At 45.0% G+C, this 16,347-nt stretch overlaps 1 protein-coding gene across 2 annotated transcripts in view; it reads right to left on the reverse strand.

The window, feature by feature from the left end:
- rapsn (receptor-associated protein of the synapse, 43kD) overlaps window positions 1-16,347 on the reverse strand; it is a 45,325-nt gene that overhangs the window by 11,325 nt on the left and 17,653 nt on the right. The window contains exons 3-4 of one of the 2 annotated variants that reach the window (XM_060838357.1): window positions 4,539-4,661; window positions 897-950 (exon numbers count right to left, since the gene is read on the reverse strand). The exons of the other annotated variant lie outside the window; for it this stretch is intronic. Coding sequence (XP_060694340.1) covers window positions 897-950; window positions 4,539-4,661 — 177 coding nt within the window. The remainder of the gene's footprint in view (window positions 1-896; window positions 951-4,538; window positions 4,662-16,347) is intronic. 2 annotated transcript variants of the gene reach the window in all.

A 16,347-nucleotide genomic window follows, 5' to 3' on the forward strand; every position in this document is an offset into this window, starting at 1 on the left:
ATACATTTAAGGTAAGGGAGAGAAAGTTTAAAGGGGATGTAAGGAAAATCTTTTTTTTAATCCAGAGGGTGGTGGGACTCTAGAACCCGAAGGCTGATAGATGGAAAACATAAGATGATGATGCCCCCTTGTGATGCAAAGGTGAAATAATGGAAAATAGAATAAAATTGATAAATAAGTTCAAAGATGATTCAAAAATTGGTGGGATGGTAGATAGGAGGGTACCTTAAGTTACAAGGGATTATAAATGAGCTGGTTAGGTAGACTGGTCAATGGCAATAGAATTCAATCCAGATAAATGTGAGGTGATGCACTGGGACATAAAAAAAACCAGGCAAGAGAATGCATAATGCATGGCTTTCCATTATTAGTTTCTATTATTTGTTCCTCAGCAGCCCAATACCTTCTATTCCATCAATACTCGATGTCAGAAGATCATGTTTGGCACAGTGACTCCCTGCCTCACAGCGCCAGGGACCTGGGTTTGATTCCCATCTCGAGCGACTGTCTGTGTGGAGTTTGCACATTCTTCTGTGTCTGAGTGGTTTCCCCTGGGTGCTCTGGTTTCCTCCCATAGTCCAAAGATGTGCAAGTCAGGAGAATTGGCCATGCTAAATTGTCCATAGTGTCAGGTGCATTAGTCAGGGGTAAATATTGGGGTAAGGGAATGGGTCTGAGTGGGTTACTCTTCAGAAGGTCAGTGTGGACTTGTTGGGCCAAAGTGCCTGTTTCTACACTGTATGTTATCTATCTAATCATAAGTGTTATGAATGTTTGCCTATTGCTTCGGTTCTCTTGCATCACAGCACATTTCCCTACTGGGAATGGCACTTTTGAAGGAGCAATTTACAATTATATTCACAATGACCAATCTTGGCATCCATACAATCGCGTACCTTATTGCCAACAGCTTCAGCCAGTTCTCCAGCTTTCTCCACCACCTCGAGAGCCTATAAAGTAATAAGTGTGAAATGAAGAGGGACAGCGAATTTTAATCCATGAGTGATACACAGTGTAAATGCAGACAGACCACCCGAGAGTGCAGAATCCATTAGCAGTGACCCTCTGAAAGAGTGGCCCTCCCTCAGCACTGACACTCCAACAATGTAGTGCTCACTTAGTGATAACCCTCTGACAGTACAGCGCTCCCTCAGCACTGACCCTCTGACAGTGTGGTGCTCACTTAGTGATAACCCTCTGACAGTACAGCACTCCCTCAGCACTGACCCTCTGACGGTGCGGCACTCCCTGGGCACTGACCCTCCGACTATGCGGCACATCCTCGGCACTAACCCTCTGACAGAGCGGCACCCCCTTGGCACTGACCTTCCGATAGTATGGCACCCCCAAGGTGCTGACCCTCTGACAGTGCGGCACTCCCTTGGCACTGACTTTCCGATAGTGTGGCACCCCCAAGGTGCTGACCCTCTGACAGTGCGGCACTCCCTTGGCACTGACCTTCCAATAGTGTGGCACCCCCAAGGCGCTGACCCTCTGACAGTGTGGCACTCTCTCAGCAGTGACCCTATGATAGTACCAACTTTTCCTCACCACTGACCCTCTCACAGTACCAACCCTCTGCTGCTTTTTTGTTCTTCAGTTCAAGTCAAAAAATATTCTGAGATAGGATGTGGACATCACCGTTTGGGCCAGGGTGATTTATTGCCTTAATTGCCAGAGGGTATTTCAGACTCAACCACTGGGCCTGGAGTCACATATGCAGACCAGACCAGTCCGGACGCAGTATCTATTTTCCAACCAGATGGGTTTTAAAGACAATCATCAGTAGTTAAGTTGTTGTCTTTAGATGAGCTTTGTTTGAAAGGAATTCCAGATTTTTATTGAATTCAAATGTCACCATCAGCCATTATCACCAGCTATCCCCAGAATGTGAGCCTGTTTCTGGATTACTAGTCCAGTGACATGACTACCACGCCACTCCTCCCCATTTAATGATTCTGATCTATTACCACCACCACCCCCCCCGCCCCCCCCAACCACCCCCTTCTCAGCTATAATCGCTCCATTGATCAATTTTCTGACACCTCTCCTCCACCCCCCAAAGCCCTTCTCTATCTTGAATGCCAAATTGGGAAACATTCAATAGTGAGAAGAAGTTTCCAGATATCGAAGAGTGAGTGCAGAGAAGAATTAGAAGGATGATTTCAGAAATAGGTGGGTATCATTATCAGGAAAACGCTGACAGGCTGGTGGCTTCTCCATCAACAATAGAAGTTGAGAGCTAGAGAGCTTTAAAGCTATGTCAGGTTATGAATTTCACTGGATGAATTTAGACCTGTGACAAAGGACACAGCACCTCTATTGGTTGGCACATCACCTTATGTGGGCTGGCAAAAGTCAATTTCTCATGTTCTGCCAATCCAGCTTAATGGCCACCCACACATACATCACTGAAATAACATCAAACCTTCCAGATTTGCGCTCTGCTCACCTTCACCACTTCAAAGAGAGGATTACAGAACAACCGGAGTTAGTGTTAGCACAGGGACCATGCCACACAGCTATAGATCAGACAGTCAGCAAGATCAACAGCACACAAAGAGGCTCTTCAGCCCATCACTTCTGCACGAGTCAAAAACAATCATGTAACTATTATAATCACATCTTCCAGCACCTTGTATGCCTTGGCATCACAAATGCCCATTTAAACAATTCTTAAATATTATGCGGGCTTCTCTCTCTAATAGCCTTACAGGAAGTGAATTCCAGACTCCCACCACCCTTTCAGTTAAAATGTTTTCCTCACATCACCTCATACCTTTAATGTATGCCCCTTGCTCACTGATCCCTCCATTGAGGGGTAAAGTTCCTATCTAATCCCCTCATCGTTTTCGACATCTTGATCATCACGCCTCTCAATCTCCTCTGCTCTATGGAAAACAACCAAAATCTGTCCAATCTCTCTTCATACTTAAAACTCTCCAGCCCAGGTAACATTCTGATAAATCTACTCAGCACCCTCTCCAGTGCTATCACATTCCTCCTATAACATGAATTCCAGACCTGCACACGATACTCTCGCTGTCACCTAACCAATATTGTATACAGATTCAGCATAATCTCCCTGCTCCTAAACTCTATGTCTTGTCCAATAAAGAGCAGTATTCCTGCCTTCTGTTCTTCCCAGGTTCCCACCATGATTTTGCATTCCCTTGCATGGTTTGTCGTGCCCCAGTGCATTATCTCACCTTTATCTGGATTGAATTCCATGGCCACTGACCAGCCCAGCTCACCAGTTCATTTATATCGCCTTGTAGTCGAAAGATATCCTCTTCACTACTCACCATCCCACCAATTTTTGTATCCCCTTTGAACGTACTGGCTAACCCTCCTATACTCAAATCTAAATCATTTACATAAACCACAAATAGCAAGAGCCCCAACACCTACCCTTGTGGAACCTCACTGGATACCAATTTCCAATCAGAATAGCACCTCTCAATAATTACCCTCTGCTTCCTAACACTCAGCCAATTGAGGATCCCATTTGCCAAATTTCCTTGGATCCGATGGACTCCATTTACTCCACATGCTGCATCCGTAAGGTTAATAGCATTGTGGAAGATCCCACACCCCCCTCACTCAAACTCTTCTCTCTCCTGCCATCTAGCAGAAGATACGGGAGCATTCAGTCTCTCATGGCTAGACTGTGCAACAGTTTCTTCCCCCAAGTCATCAGGCTCCTTAACACAGCATCATCGGACTCTTTCCCATCTGAAGTTCTTTCGTATTGCTGCTAGAAAAATGTCTACTATTCATCACTCTTGTGTTACACTGTAACTTGCCTGTTTTGCACTTCTTATGCATTTTATGCCATGTACGATTGTGTAGTGAGTGCTGTCCATGTAGCACCCTCGGTCCTGGAGAAAGGCTATCTTGTTGTTACTATATCAGTTGTATATGATAGAAATGATAAAGAGAAAGGTACTCTCTACTCTACCCTTACCTTTGGTATCAGTCTCCCACACAGGACCTTATCAAAATCCTTGCTGAAATCCAAATAGATGGTATCTATATGGGGCAGCACAGTGGCTCAGTGGATAGCATTGCTGCCTCACAGCGCCAGGGACCCGGGTTTGATTCCAGCCTTGGGTGACTATGTGGAGTCTGCACATTCTCCCCGTGTCTGTGTGGGTTTCCTCCAGGTGCTCCGGTTTCCTCCACAATCCAAAAGATGTGCAGGTCAGGTGAATTGGCCATGCTGAATTGCCCATAGTATTAGGTGCATTAGTCAGGAGTAAATATAGTGTGGGGGAATGGGTCTGGGTGGGTTACTCTTCGGAGGGTCGGTGTGGACTTGTTGGTCTGAAGGGCTTGTTTCCATATCTTAGGAAATACAATCTAATCAAAAGCATTGTCACCATCTCCACACCTGGTCCCCTCTTCAGAAAAATTCAATCAAGTTGGTCAGATGTGACCTCCCTTTAATAAAACCATGCTGACTGCTCATAATTAATTCATGCCTCTCCAAGTGTTGGTTAATTTAGTCCCCCAGAATTCCTGGTGTTGTCTCCTACCTTGTCCTGCTCCTTTTGGATGAACCAGCACTTGGCAATTCCCAAAAGAACTTGGGCCTGCCCCAGGCGGTTGCCAATTTCGGCCATGATGTTCAGCGAGGAATCATAGCGAGGTAGAGCTTTCTGCAAGAGACAGATCACCTAATTAATTAGAGGCACAAAGATGCACAGCACAGAACAGCCCTTCGGTCCAACTCATCCATGCTGACCAGACAGTCTAAATGAATTTAGTCCCATTTGCCAGCATGTGGCCTTTATCCCTCTAAGCCATTCCCATTCATATAGTCATCCAAATAGCTTTTAAACGTTGTAATTGTAGCAGCCTCCACCACTTCCTCTAGCAACTCATTCCACACACGCACCACCCTCTGTGTAAAAACATTATCCTTGAGGTCCCTTTTATATCTTACCCCTCTCACTTTAAACCTATGCCCTCTGGTTCTGAACTTCCGCACCCCAAGGAAAATACCTTGTTTATTTACCTCTCATGCCCCTCATGATTTTATAAACCTCTATAAAGTCACCCCTCAGCCTCCGATACTCCAGGGAAAACAGCCCCAGCTTATTCAACCTCTCCCTATAGCTCAAACCCTCCAATCCCGGCAACGTCCTTGTAAATCTTTTCTGAACTCTTTCAGGTTTCACAACATCCATCCTATAGGTCATGAATTCTTAGGTGTGTTAACCCCTACAAGGCCCATGGGGAAATCACTAATTAATTTCACTGTGGAGCTTGTTGAATATGGGTTCCCTTGGTAATATGCCTGGCTAGAACTCAACACATGAGACCTTTATAAAGAAAATGCAAAGGGTTCTTGCGATGCAGTGGTAGTGCCCCTAGTCTAAACCAGAGAGATCTAGGTTCAAATCCCACCTCCTCCAGAGGTATGTAATAACATTTCTGAACTGGCTGATGAAAGCATGTTATAAAGCAGACCCACTCCCTCTCACTTTTGATGTCTGCAGTGCCTGTAACAGGTGCTGCATGTAAATATCCAGTGGGCCACATCGGTGATCCACTGTTGGTCATTAGTAGTGGGGAAAAATGTTCAGGTGATGTTGTGGTGGGGAAACCATTCAGTTGTGTGTGATAGCCTTCTGGATCTATTGAAAAAGATGCAGTGTTATTATTTTGGTGTTCAAACATAGGTGGTGTTCCTTTCCAGGCGGGCTTCCTCTTACATTGGCAATGAGAACAGAGAAAAGTTTCCAAAAGCCTTGCCTTTTGACAAACCTGGTAAGCACCGATGAGGAAAAATTAAAAGGATTGCAGTTTGGGGAACTGCAACCATATTAGTGAGATTTGCGAAGATTTGTAGTTCAGTTTGAGGTTCTGGATGTAGGTTTGCTCGCTGAGCTGGAAGGTTCATTTCTAGATGTTTCATCACCCTACTAGGCAACATCTTCAGTGAGCCTCCAAATGAAGCACAGGTGGTGTAACCTGCTTTATATTTATATATTCTATTTCCATATATAAATATGAATATACTCTATTTGTATACACACAAAAATTCCTAGAAGCATGGCATTCTGACCGAAACTCAATCAACAAACACATTGACTTGGATCCCATTTACCACTTCCCGAGAAAAAGAACAGGAATTGACATCGCCATGGGAAATGATGCACCACAGGAGATGACATCACCAACCCAAGGAAACCCAAACATATAAATAGAAAGTGGGCTACACCACCAGTGCTTCATTCGGAGGTTCACTCAAGATGTTACCTAGTATGGTGATGAAACGTCTGAAAACGAACCTTCCAGCAAACCTACATCCAGAACTGGAACCATATGATGTGGGTGTGGAGGATTGCTCCCAATATGCCAAAAGAATGAGATATACTTTCAGGCAAAAGGGAACAATAGACAAAAATTCTCCTGACTGCTATGGGGCCTGGAACTTCGCATCATAAAGAGTTTAACCTAGCTGGCAGCCTCAGAGGCAATACCCTTTCAGAAACTGACAGGTATGGGTGCAGAGCACTATGACTGCAAATCATTTGTTATACTGCAACGGGCTGTTCGGCCCCACAATGTTGTACCAACAGGACATTAAATTAAACTAATCCCTTATGCCTGCTTTGGTCCATTCTTTGTCCATTCATGTGCTTATCTTTTAAATGCGCCTATCATGTCTTCCTCCACCACCACCCCTGGCAGCAGGTTCCCGACTCTCTGTGTAAAATACTTGCCTCTCACATCTCTTTTTAATGTTCCTCCTCTCACCATAAATGCATACCTAGTTTTAACTCTAGGAAAAATATTCTGACCGTCAACCCTATCTATGCATCACATAATTTTATAACCTTCTATCAAGTCTCCCCACAGCCTTTACCTTTCTTATAGCTCATACCCTCCAATTCAGACAGCATTCTGGTAAATGTCTTCTGCACCTTCTCCAAAGGCTTCACATTTTTCCTGTAATGTGGAGACTAGAATTGAATGCAATACTTTAAGTGTGGCCTAGTTACTGACATACCAACTAATGGCAATGGAATATCTTGCTTTGCCCTGCCAGAATTGTTCATAAAGTTGAACAGTTCAATAAAATCATATCTTAATCTTCTCTGCTCCGTGGAGAATAAGCACAATTTCTCAAGAATAAAGAATCCCTACAGTGTGGAATCCCAATCGAGTCCACATCGACACTCCACAGAACATCACACCTGCACCCATCACTCCAGCTCCCCGCTCCCCCGACCCCTAGCAATACTCCTGTAACCCTGCATTTCCCACTGTTAATCCACCTTGCCTGCACATCCCTGGGCACCAAGGTCAATTTAGCATGGCCAATCCACCTGAACTGCACATCTTTGGACTGTGGGAGGAAACCAGAGCACCCAGAGGAAACCCACGCAAACACAGGGAGAATGTGCCAACTCCACCCAGGCAGTCGCACAAGGCTTGAATCCAACCTGGGTCCCTGGTGCTGTGAGGAAGTAGCACTAACTCTGTAGTGGCTTTGTCAAATGATGTTGGGACTTTGTTTCCACAAGCTCCTACTTATATTTTTATGGTGGGTTGGTAAGCATGAGGTCAGGTACGTTGTATCTTCTTCTTAGTTCCCTCACTGCCTTTAACAGACTCAATTGAGCAGCTAAGCCTTTTTGGACTCCCAGAACTGAATACATACTCCAAATGTGTTCTCATCAATAATTGTAGTGATGTAACATTACTTCCTTGCTTTTGTATCCTATGTCTCTATTTATCAACCCAAGGATCCTATAAGCTTTCTTAACAACTTGTCTGGCCACCTTCAGAAAATCATGTACGTGAACCTCAGGGTCCCTCTGCTCCTGCACTCCCACTGATCCTTGTACCTGTCTCTTCATGTTTTTTCTATCAAAATGCATTACCTCACATTTCTCGGTATTGAATTTCATCTGCCAGGTGTCTGCTCATTGGGTCAACTTGTTAATATTCTTCTGAAGTCACCCAGCATCATCCTCACAATTCAATATTCTCCCTGGCTTAGCACCATCTGCAAATTTACAGATTCTGCCATTAACACCTATCTCCAAATCTAAAAATCACACAACACCAGGTTATAGTCCAACAGGTTTAATTGGAAGCACACTAGCTTTAGGAGCAACACTCCTTCATCAGGTGATAGTGGAGGGCTCGATCGTAACACAGAATTTATAGCAAAATTTTACAGTGTGATGTAACTGAAATTATACATTGAAAAATTGATTGTCTGTTGAGCCTTTCATCTGTTAGAATACAGTGATAGTTTCACTTCTTTCATGTGGAAATCACAAAACTTTTTTTAAAATTGCATTCTCCGGTTAGCAGTTAACAATGGTGATAGCTGGACGATATGTTGAAGGTGTTGGCCCCCTGTGTTCTCTGTCTATGCCGTGATGTTTAGATGGATTCCAATCTAAAAAGTGAGATAACAGCATTTTACATAAGTTCATGCAGAGTTTGAGCTCAGAGTTCTATATGAATGCATGCAGTGTTTGAGCAAAGTACAATGTAACCCTGAAAGTACAAATGCACCCCACAAAATATATGTGTGCATGTGGGTCTTTGTGTGTGTGTGTGTGTCTGTCTGTCTGTCTGGGGTGGGGATTGTGAGTGTGAGAAAGTGTGTGTGTGTGTGTGTGTGTAGTGAGTGCAGAGTGTCTTAAGTCTGTGAGGGGGTGCATTTGTGAGTGTGGGAGAGTGTGTGTCTATAAAGGTCTGTGTGCGCATCTGTGTGTAACTGTGTCCATGTGTATGTGAGAATGTGTGTGTGTGTGTAGTGCAATGGTGATCAACTACAATGTGACATGAACCCAAGATCCCTCCCTATTTAGATTAGAATCAATCTAAACATCATGGCATAGACAGAGAACACAGGGGGCCAACACCTTCAACATATTGTCTAGCTATCACCATTGTTAGCAGCTAACCCGAGAATGCAATTTTAAAAAAAAGGTTTTGTGATTTACACATGAAAGAAGTGAAACTATCGCTGTATTCTAACAGATGAAAGGCTTAACAATCAATTTTTCAAAGTATAATTTCACAGTTACATCACACTGTAAATTTTTGCTATAAATTCTGTGTTACGATCGAGCCCTCCTCTATCACCTGATGAAGGAGCGACGCTCCGAAAGCTAGTGTGCTTCCAATTAAACTTGTTGGACTATAACCTGGTAGTGTGTGATTTTTAACTTTGTACACCCCAGTCCAACACCGGCATCTCCAAATCAGTTACATAAATCAGGAAAAGTAAGGCCCCAATACCAATTCCTGGGGAATACCATTTTCATCTTATCTCCAATCTGAGAAATGCACCCCTTTATTGTATTCAATTCTCTCCTGTTCCTTTACTATCTGTCTCTCTCTCTCTTCTTCCTTTCTGTCTGCAACTATCTCTAATTTCTATGCACATGTTCCTTTGCCTGTGTCCCTTCACCACCTGTCCCTCTCTCCTGCCCCTTTACCACTTGCTGCTTTAACATCCATCACTCTCTCCTGCCTTCCCTTTTCCCACCTATGAACTCTTCCTATTTTACTAAATCTTCTGGCCAGCTCTTTCAAGTGCTGTCACTAAGAGACATTGGAGTCCAAGCCCAATGTTGCACAATGGGGAGCTGATTGGGATCAGGATTAGAATTAGAATTTCTACAGTGTGGAAACAGGCCCCAAGTCTGAAGAGTAACCTACCCAGACCCATTCCCCTACGTTTAACTCCTAACTGATGCACCCAACCTACACATCTCTGAACACTGTGGACAATTTAGCACGGCCAATTCATCTAACCTGCATATCTTTGTGATTGAGGGGGGGGGGAGACCGGAGCACCCGGAGGAAACCCACTCAGACACAGGGAGAATGCGCAAACTCCACACAGACAGTCGCCCAGGGCTGGAATCAAGCCCAGGTCCCTGGCGCTGTGAGGCAGCAGTGCTAACCACTGTGTTGCCCATAAGAGACCAATTTCTTAAGAAGGAACACCATCCACTATTGAACATCAAAATAGAGTATCTACACATGGCGTTCATAGACTAGTCCCAGCCCAGGACAAACAATTCTGCAGATCTATTCCTGGCTCTGCTTTGTTTATTGTTTTACATCTGGAAGTACTATCACTGCAATGTACAACACCTGCACGCTCCACCCCAGGTCTACAACTGAAAACGGGAAGACTCCTGTATAGAGAGCCTTCCACTGCAGGTGGTAATTTACCTGGTGACAAATTAACATGCCAAGGCGAGACTAGGTGGTGGGTGAAATTGTTAAAGTGTGCATCAACCTGTTCAAGAAGGCAGAAGGACAGAGAGGGCATTGCCATGAGGTGGCTCAGGGTATAGGGTGCAGGTTCCTGAGGGAGGTTTAGGACTCTGGAGCTAATGTGAAATTCCATCCGAGCAGGAGTAACCATAGACAGCTCCGACTGCACACTCGAGTGTACAACACTGGATCTGAGCACTGCCATTTTCAGGCAGTGTACGGCATCAGTCGTGAACTGGATATCCACTGCCACCCTGTTTGTCAGTTCCTGCAGCCTCTGCCATCCAGCACCCAGACCAGGCCTCTGCCACCCAGCACCCAGACCAGGCCTCTGCCATCCACCACCCAGCCCAGGCTTCTGCCACCCAGCACCCAGACCAGGCCTCTGCCACCCAGCACCCAGCCCAGGCTTCTGCCACCCAGCACCCAGACCAGGCCTCTGCCATCCAGCACCCAGCTCAGGCCTCTGCCACCCAGTACCCAGCCCAGGTCTCTGCCATCCACCACCCAGCCCAGGCCTCTGCCACCCAGTACCCAGCCCAGGTCTCTGCCATCCACCACCCAGCCCAGGCCTCTGCCACCCAGTACCCAGCCCAGGTCTCTGCCATCCACCACCCAGACCAGGCCTCTGCCACCCAGCACCCCGCACATCCGTGACTCTGGTCACCCCTACAACCACAATCCTCCCCTCCAACAGCCACTCGATTAGTGGAAGTGTGAATGTCTGAGTAATGGTTCTCTAATGACAGCCACTACTCTTGACAATGGGAAGAGCTGGCACAAGTTGACTACATTTCAGACATTGATCAGGCCCTGGCATCTGGAGGGAGACCTGAAGACCCTCACGTGGTCAAGTACATCAAGTACATCACCAGGCATACCGCCTGGAAGGAGGTTTGACATAAAGGTATCGCTGCAGGGTCCAAAGGCAGAAAGTCACCACCTGAGTGTGGTGGCACATGTGTAACTGACTGCCCTCCTCAGTATGGAGACTGCAAACCTCTGTCACTACCCAGTCTATGTTCTTATCCTCGAAGAAATGACCTAACATTGTCTGGGCTTTTGTGACTAAACCAGGAGGAGGGGTCAAAGGAACCACCCGGTACTATAGAGGAACTGGAAGTAGGAGGGAAAAGATCCAGTTGCTGTGGTCCACCAGGTACCAATGATATAGGTAGAAAGAGGAAAGAGATTCTGCTGAAGTAATATGAGCAGCTCGGGGCTAAATGAAAAAGCAGAACTGAAAAGGTAGTACTCTCCATGAGCAAAGTGACACATGGTCAACAAGATTAAAAAAGTAAACACGTGGCTGAAAGATTAATGTGGGAGAAACAGGTTCAAATTCATGGGACTTTGTACGAGGGAAGAAGGGAGCTGTTCCAATGGGGTATGCTCCACCTGAATCACGCTGTGATCAGAATCCTGACAAAGTGCATACCTATGGCTGTGGATAGGCTTTCAATATTTGGGGGGGCAGTTTGATTACTTGGAAAATTATGAAAACATTTAAAGTGGGGAAGGACTCAGCAAATGTCATTAAAGTTTCCAGACCAAGGAATAGGGCAGAGAACATGGAAAGAATCAGGAGTCCATCTTCAGGCATAGCAGAGAAGTGGGGGGGAGGGGGGGGGGACCTTGAACTCTAGTTCTCTCACTTTTAAAGGCCAGTCACTTGCTGGAGGTCAGTCACTTGCTGCTCCGATGCTCGCTTTAATCAAAAATGCAACTCCCCCTCCCCTCTTGCTCTGTCTCACCTAAAGCACCTGTACCCTGGCACATTGCTCTGCCAGTCCTGTCCCTCCTTTAGCCATGTTTCTGTCATGGCTATAATATCCCAGTCACGCGTACCTATCCACGCCAAGTTCATTGGCTTTACCTGTCAGCCTTCTTGCACTGAATTGGATGCAATTTAATCGATGAGGCATTCCTCGCTCCCTGTCATGTTCCACCCTGACCTGTCTCTTCCACTTAATGTTTCTGATTACTGTATCTCATTCCAGCTTCAGACTTGCGTCCCCACTGTTGAGGATCCCACTCTTTTCAATTACATCTGAATCATGGAACATTAAGCTGTCAGTCCTGTCCTTCCCTCAGCCAAGATTCTGATAGCCTCTACATCCCAGTCCCATGTTCCCACACATGCTGTAAGCTCATCAGTTTTACCTGTAAGACCTGTTGAAGTAAACGCAGAGTTACTTCGTTCTCCAACTTTCTCATCTGTCTTTTGTAATTAACTTGCTCTTTCCTGATTCAGAACTATCTTCAATTTTTTTTTTTCTGTTTTCACTCTTACAAAAATGTCTACAGGCTCCCGAAATGGAACGAGCAAATCTCCCCACCAGGATATTGGTCCCTTTCCAGTTCAGGTGAAACTTGTCCTTTTTGGACAGGTCTTTTCTGTTCCAGAAGAAATGCCAATGATCCCAGAAACTGAATTCCTGCACATTGCACCACTTCTTCAGCCATTGATCTATCTCCTCTATTCGTTCATTTGTTCCTTCCTTAAAGCACAGTACCAGATGTAAACCAGAGATTACTACTTTTAATGTTCTGTTTTTTAACTTTTTACCTAACCCTTTATATTCACTCTGCAAAGCCTTAATCCTTTCCCTAACTATGTTTGATGCATCTCTTAAAGATCAATTTTTTGTGTTAAACCTCAGGAGATGGGAGAAGTATCACATGAATATTTTGTGCCAGTTTGTTCAATTCCCGCCTCAAGCGACTGTCTGTGTGGAGTTTGCACATTTTCCCCGTGTCTGTGTGGGTTTCCTCTGGGTGCTCCGGTTTCCTCCCATAATACAAAAGATGTGCAGGTCAGGTGAATTGGCCATGCTAAAATTGCCATAATGTGAGGTGCATTAGTCAGAGGGAAATGGGTCTGGGTGGGTTACTCTTCGAAGGGTCAGTGTGGACTTGTTGGGCTGAAGGGCCTGTTTCCACACTGTAGGGAATCTAAAAAGAAATGGAGGGCTAGAGAACTCAGAAATAAATACAGCTGTTTTGAGAACAGCTCACATTACAGAAGAGGGAATGCTGGAGGTCTTAGAAAACATAAACGGAGCTAAATCTACAGGACCTGATCAAGTGTATCCCAGCATATTGTGGGAAGTTAGGGTGGAAATTAGGGAATTGCAGAAATACCTATATCATCAATAAACATGAGTGAAAGGAGTGCGGCGATCGTTGTGCCATTATTTCAGAAAGGCTGTAAAGAGAAGCTTGGAAAGCCTGTGAGTCTGACATTGGCGGTGAGCACGTTATTGAATGTGATTCTGAAAGATAGCTTTTACATTCATTTGGAGCAGCAAGGATTGGTTCGGGACAGTCCACATCACTTTGCGCAAGGAAAATTGTGTCTTACAAACTTGATTGAGTCTTTTTTTAATGAAGTAACCAAAGAGGTGGCTGAGAGCAGGGTAGTGGATATTATTTACTTGGACATTAGTAAAGCCTTTGACAAGTTTTCACATGGATGAGCTTGTCAATTGGACACAAAATTGGCTTTATGGTAGGAACTGAAGATGTGTTACTGGAAAAGCGCAGCAGGTCAGGCAGCATCCAAGGAGCAGGAGAGTCGACATTTCGGGCATGAGCCCTTCTTCAGGAATCACTTTCAGCTCTGATTGCCTGACCTGCTGCGCTTTTCCAGCAACACATTTTCATCTCTGATCTCCAGCATTTTCTGTCCTCACTTTCTCCTTTATAGTCGGAAACAGAGGGTGGTGGTGGGTGGTTGTTTTCCAGACTGGAGGCGTGCTCATAGAATCCTACAGTGTGGAAACAGGCCCTTTGGCCCAACAAATGCACATCGACCCTCCAAAGAGTAACCCAGACCCCCATTCCCCTACCCTCTTATCCTAAATTTACCCCTGACTAATGCGCTTAAGCCTACACATCCCTAAACGCTATGAGCAATTTAGCATGACCAATTCACCTAACCTGCACATCTTTGGACTGTGGGAGGAAATCAGAGCACCCGGAGGAAACCCACGCAGACACAGGGAGAATGTGCAAACTCCACACAGTCAGTCACCAGAGGCAGGAGTTGAACCTGAGTCCCTGGCGCTGTGAGGCAGCAGTGCTAACCAATGAGCCCCTTACAGAAAGCACTTCAGTGTTTCCCCTCACTGCAAACCAAATTCAACCCACCAGTGCCTGTGACCAGCAGTGTTCCACAGGAATCAATCCACTTTTGTTTGTCATTTATATAATTGATTTGGATAGGAATACAGAAGACAGTAAGTTTGGGGATGACACCAAAATCGGTGGTATATTGGGCAGTGAAGATTATCTAATATTACAAAGAGATCTTGATCAAATTAGTCAATGAGCTAAAGAGTGACACATGGAATTTAATTTGGATAAATGTGAGATATTGCATTTTGGTAATATAAACAAGGGGGCAGGACTTATATAGTCAGTGGTAAGGCCTTGGTAGAACAGAGAGACCTAGGGGTTCGGGTACATAATTCTTTGAAATTTGCGAGACAGGTCCACAGCATTTAGCATGCTTCCCTTCACTGCTCATACCATTGACTATAGGAGTTGGGCGTCATGTTGAGTTTGTACTGGATGTTGATGAGGCATCTTCTGGAGTACAGTGTCAAGTTCTGGTTGCCTTGTACATAGGAAGGCTATTATTGAACTGGACAGAGTTCAGAAAAGATTTATCAGGATGTTGCCAGGAAGAGAGTGTTTGAGTTGTAAAAACAGCTCGGAACGTCCGGGACTTCTTTCCTGGAGCGTAGGAGGTTGAAGGGTGACTTTATTAAAGTTTATAAAATCGCGAGGGGCATAAGATGAATGGCAAGGGTCTTTTCCCTAGGGTGTGCTACTGCAATGTAATGTTTATCAGTGATTGGTTTATCAGACTGTAATGTTTATCCTTTTAACTAGGATAGTATTTTTAACTTATACTGTGAATCACTGTAAGGCAACTTTTTTTTCGTATTTATTGCTCTTTTTGGATCTAAGATTTGTGCTTAGACAGTTTGTAACCAAGGTGGTGCTATAACAGCTGACATTGCAAACTTTTCACTGTACTCCTGCACATCTGCACTTAAGTACACAGGACAATGAACAATATTCTAAATCTAGGGTGGGGGAGTTCAAAACTGGAGGGCACATTTTTAAGGTGAGAGAAGAAAGATTTAAAAAGACAATGTTTTTAAACACAGTGGCTCATGCGTGGAATGAATTGCCAGTGAAAGTGATGGATGCAGGTACAGCTACAATGTTTAAAAGATATTTTGATAAGTTGGGGTGGCATGGTGGATCAGTGGTTAGCACTGCTGCCTCACAGAGCCAGGGACCTGGGTTTCATTCCAGCCTCCAGTCAACTGACAGTGTGGAATTTGCACATTCTCCCTGTGTCTGTGTGGGTTTCCTCCCCCATTCCAAAGATCTGCGGGTTAGATGGATTGGCCATGCTAAATTGCCCCATTGTGTCCAGTCATGTGTAAGCTGAATGAATTAGCCATGGGAAGATGAAAGCTTGCAGGGATAGGATAGGGGTCTGGGTGGGATTCTCTTTGGAGGTGCAGTGTGGATTTGATGGGCCGAGTGGCCTTCATCCACACTATAGGGATTCTATGAAGTACAAGAAAAGGGAACTTTGGAGAGATATGGGCCAAGCACAGGCAAGTAGGAATAGCTTAGTTTGGGAACATGTTTGGCATGGATTGTTCAGACCAAAGGATCTGTTTCCATGCTACATAACTCTGAGTTTCAGATGCTAAATGGCTAACCAGTAGAGGTGGGAAGGGTCCTCATCAGATGGGCAGGGAAGGCTAGTGCCAGCAATGAGCTATTCCCTGGTTCAGTGGATGTTGTGGGCAGAAATTAGATCTGAAGTCTAGCAGCCAGTCAGTGAGCACACTGCTGAAGTTAGACAGTGTCTACAAGCCTCCCAATCGCCAGCACAAGAAATGCAGAAATAAACAAAATCACTTCTAAGTTATTAAACATTCTCTCTCAGACTCAGCCGACTGCAAAAGACAGGTTGTCCTTACTCTAACATGGGCATTCTCACTCAAGTAGGTGCTGCTGATGGTTAACTCTAAGCCAGCTGGGCCACAG

The sequence above is a fragment of the Hemiscyllium ocellatum genome, chromosome 18, assembly GCF_020745735.1.
Source record: "Hemiscyllium ocellatum isolate sHemOce1 chromosome 18, sHemOce1.pat.X.cur, whole genome shotgun sequence".
Lineage (NCBI taxonomy): Eukaryota > Metazoa > Chordata > Chondrichthyes > Orectolobiformes > Hemiscylliidae > Hemiscyllium > Hemiscyllium ocellatum.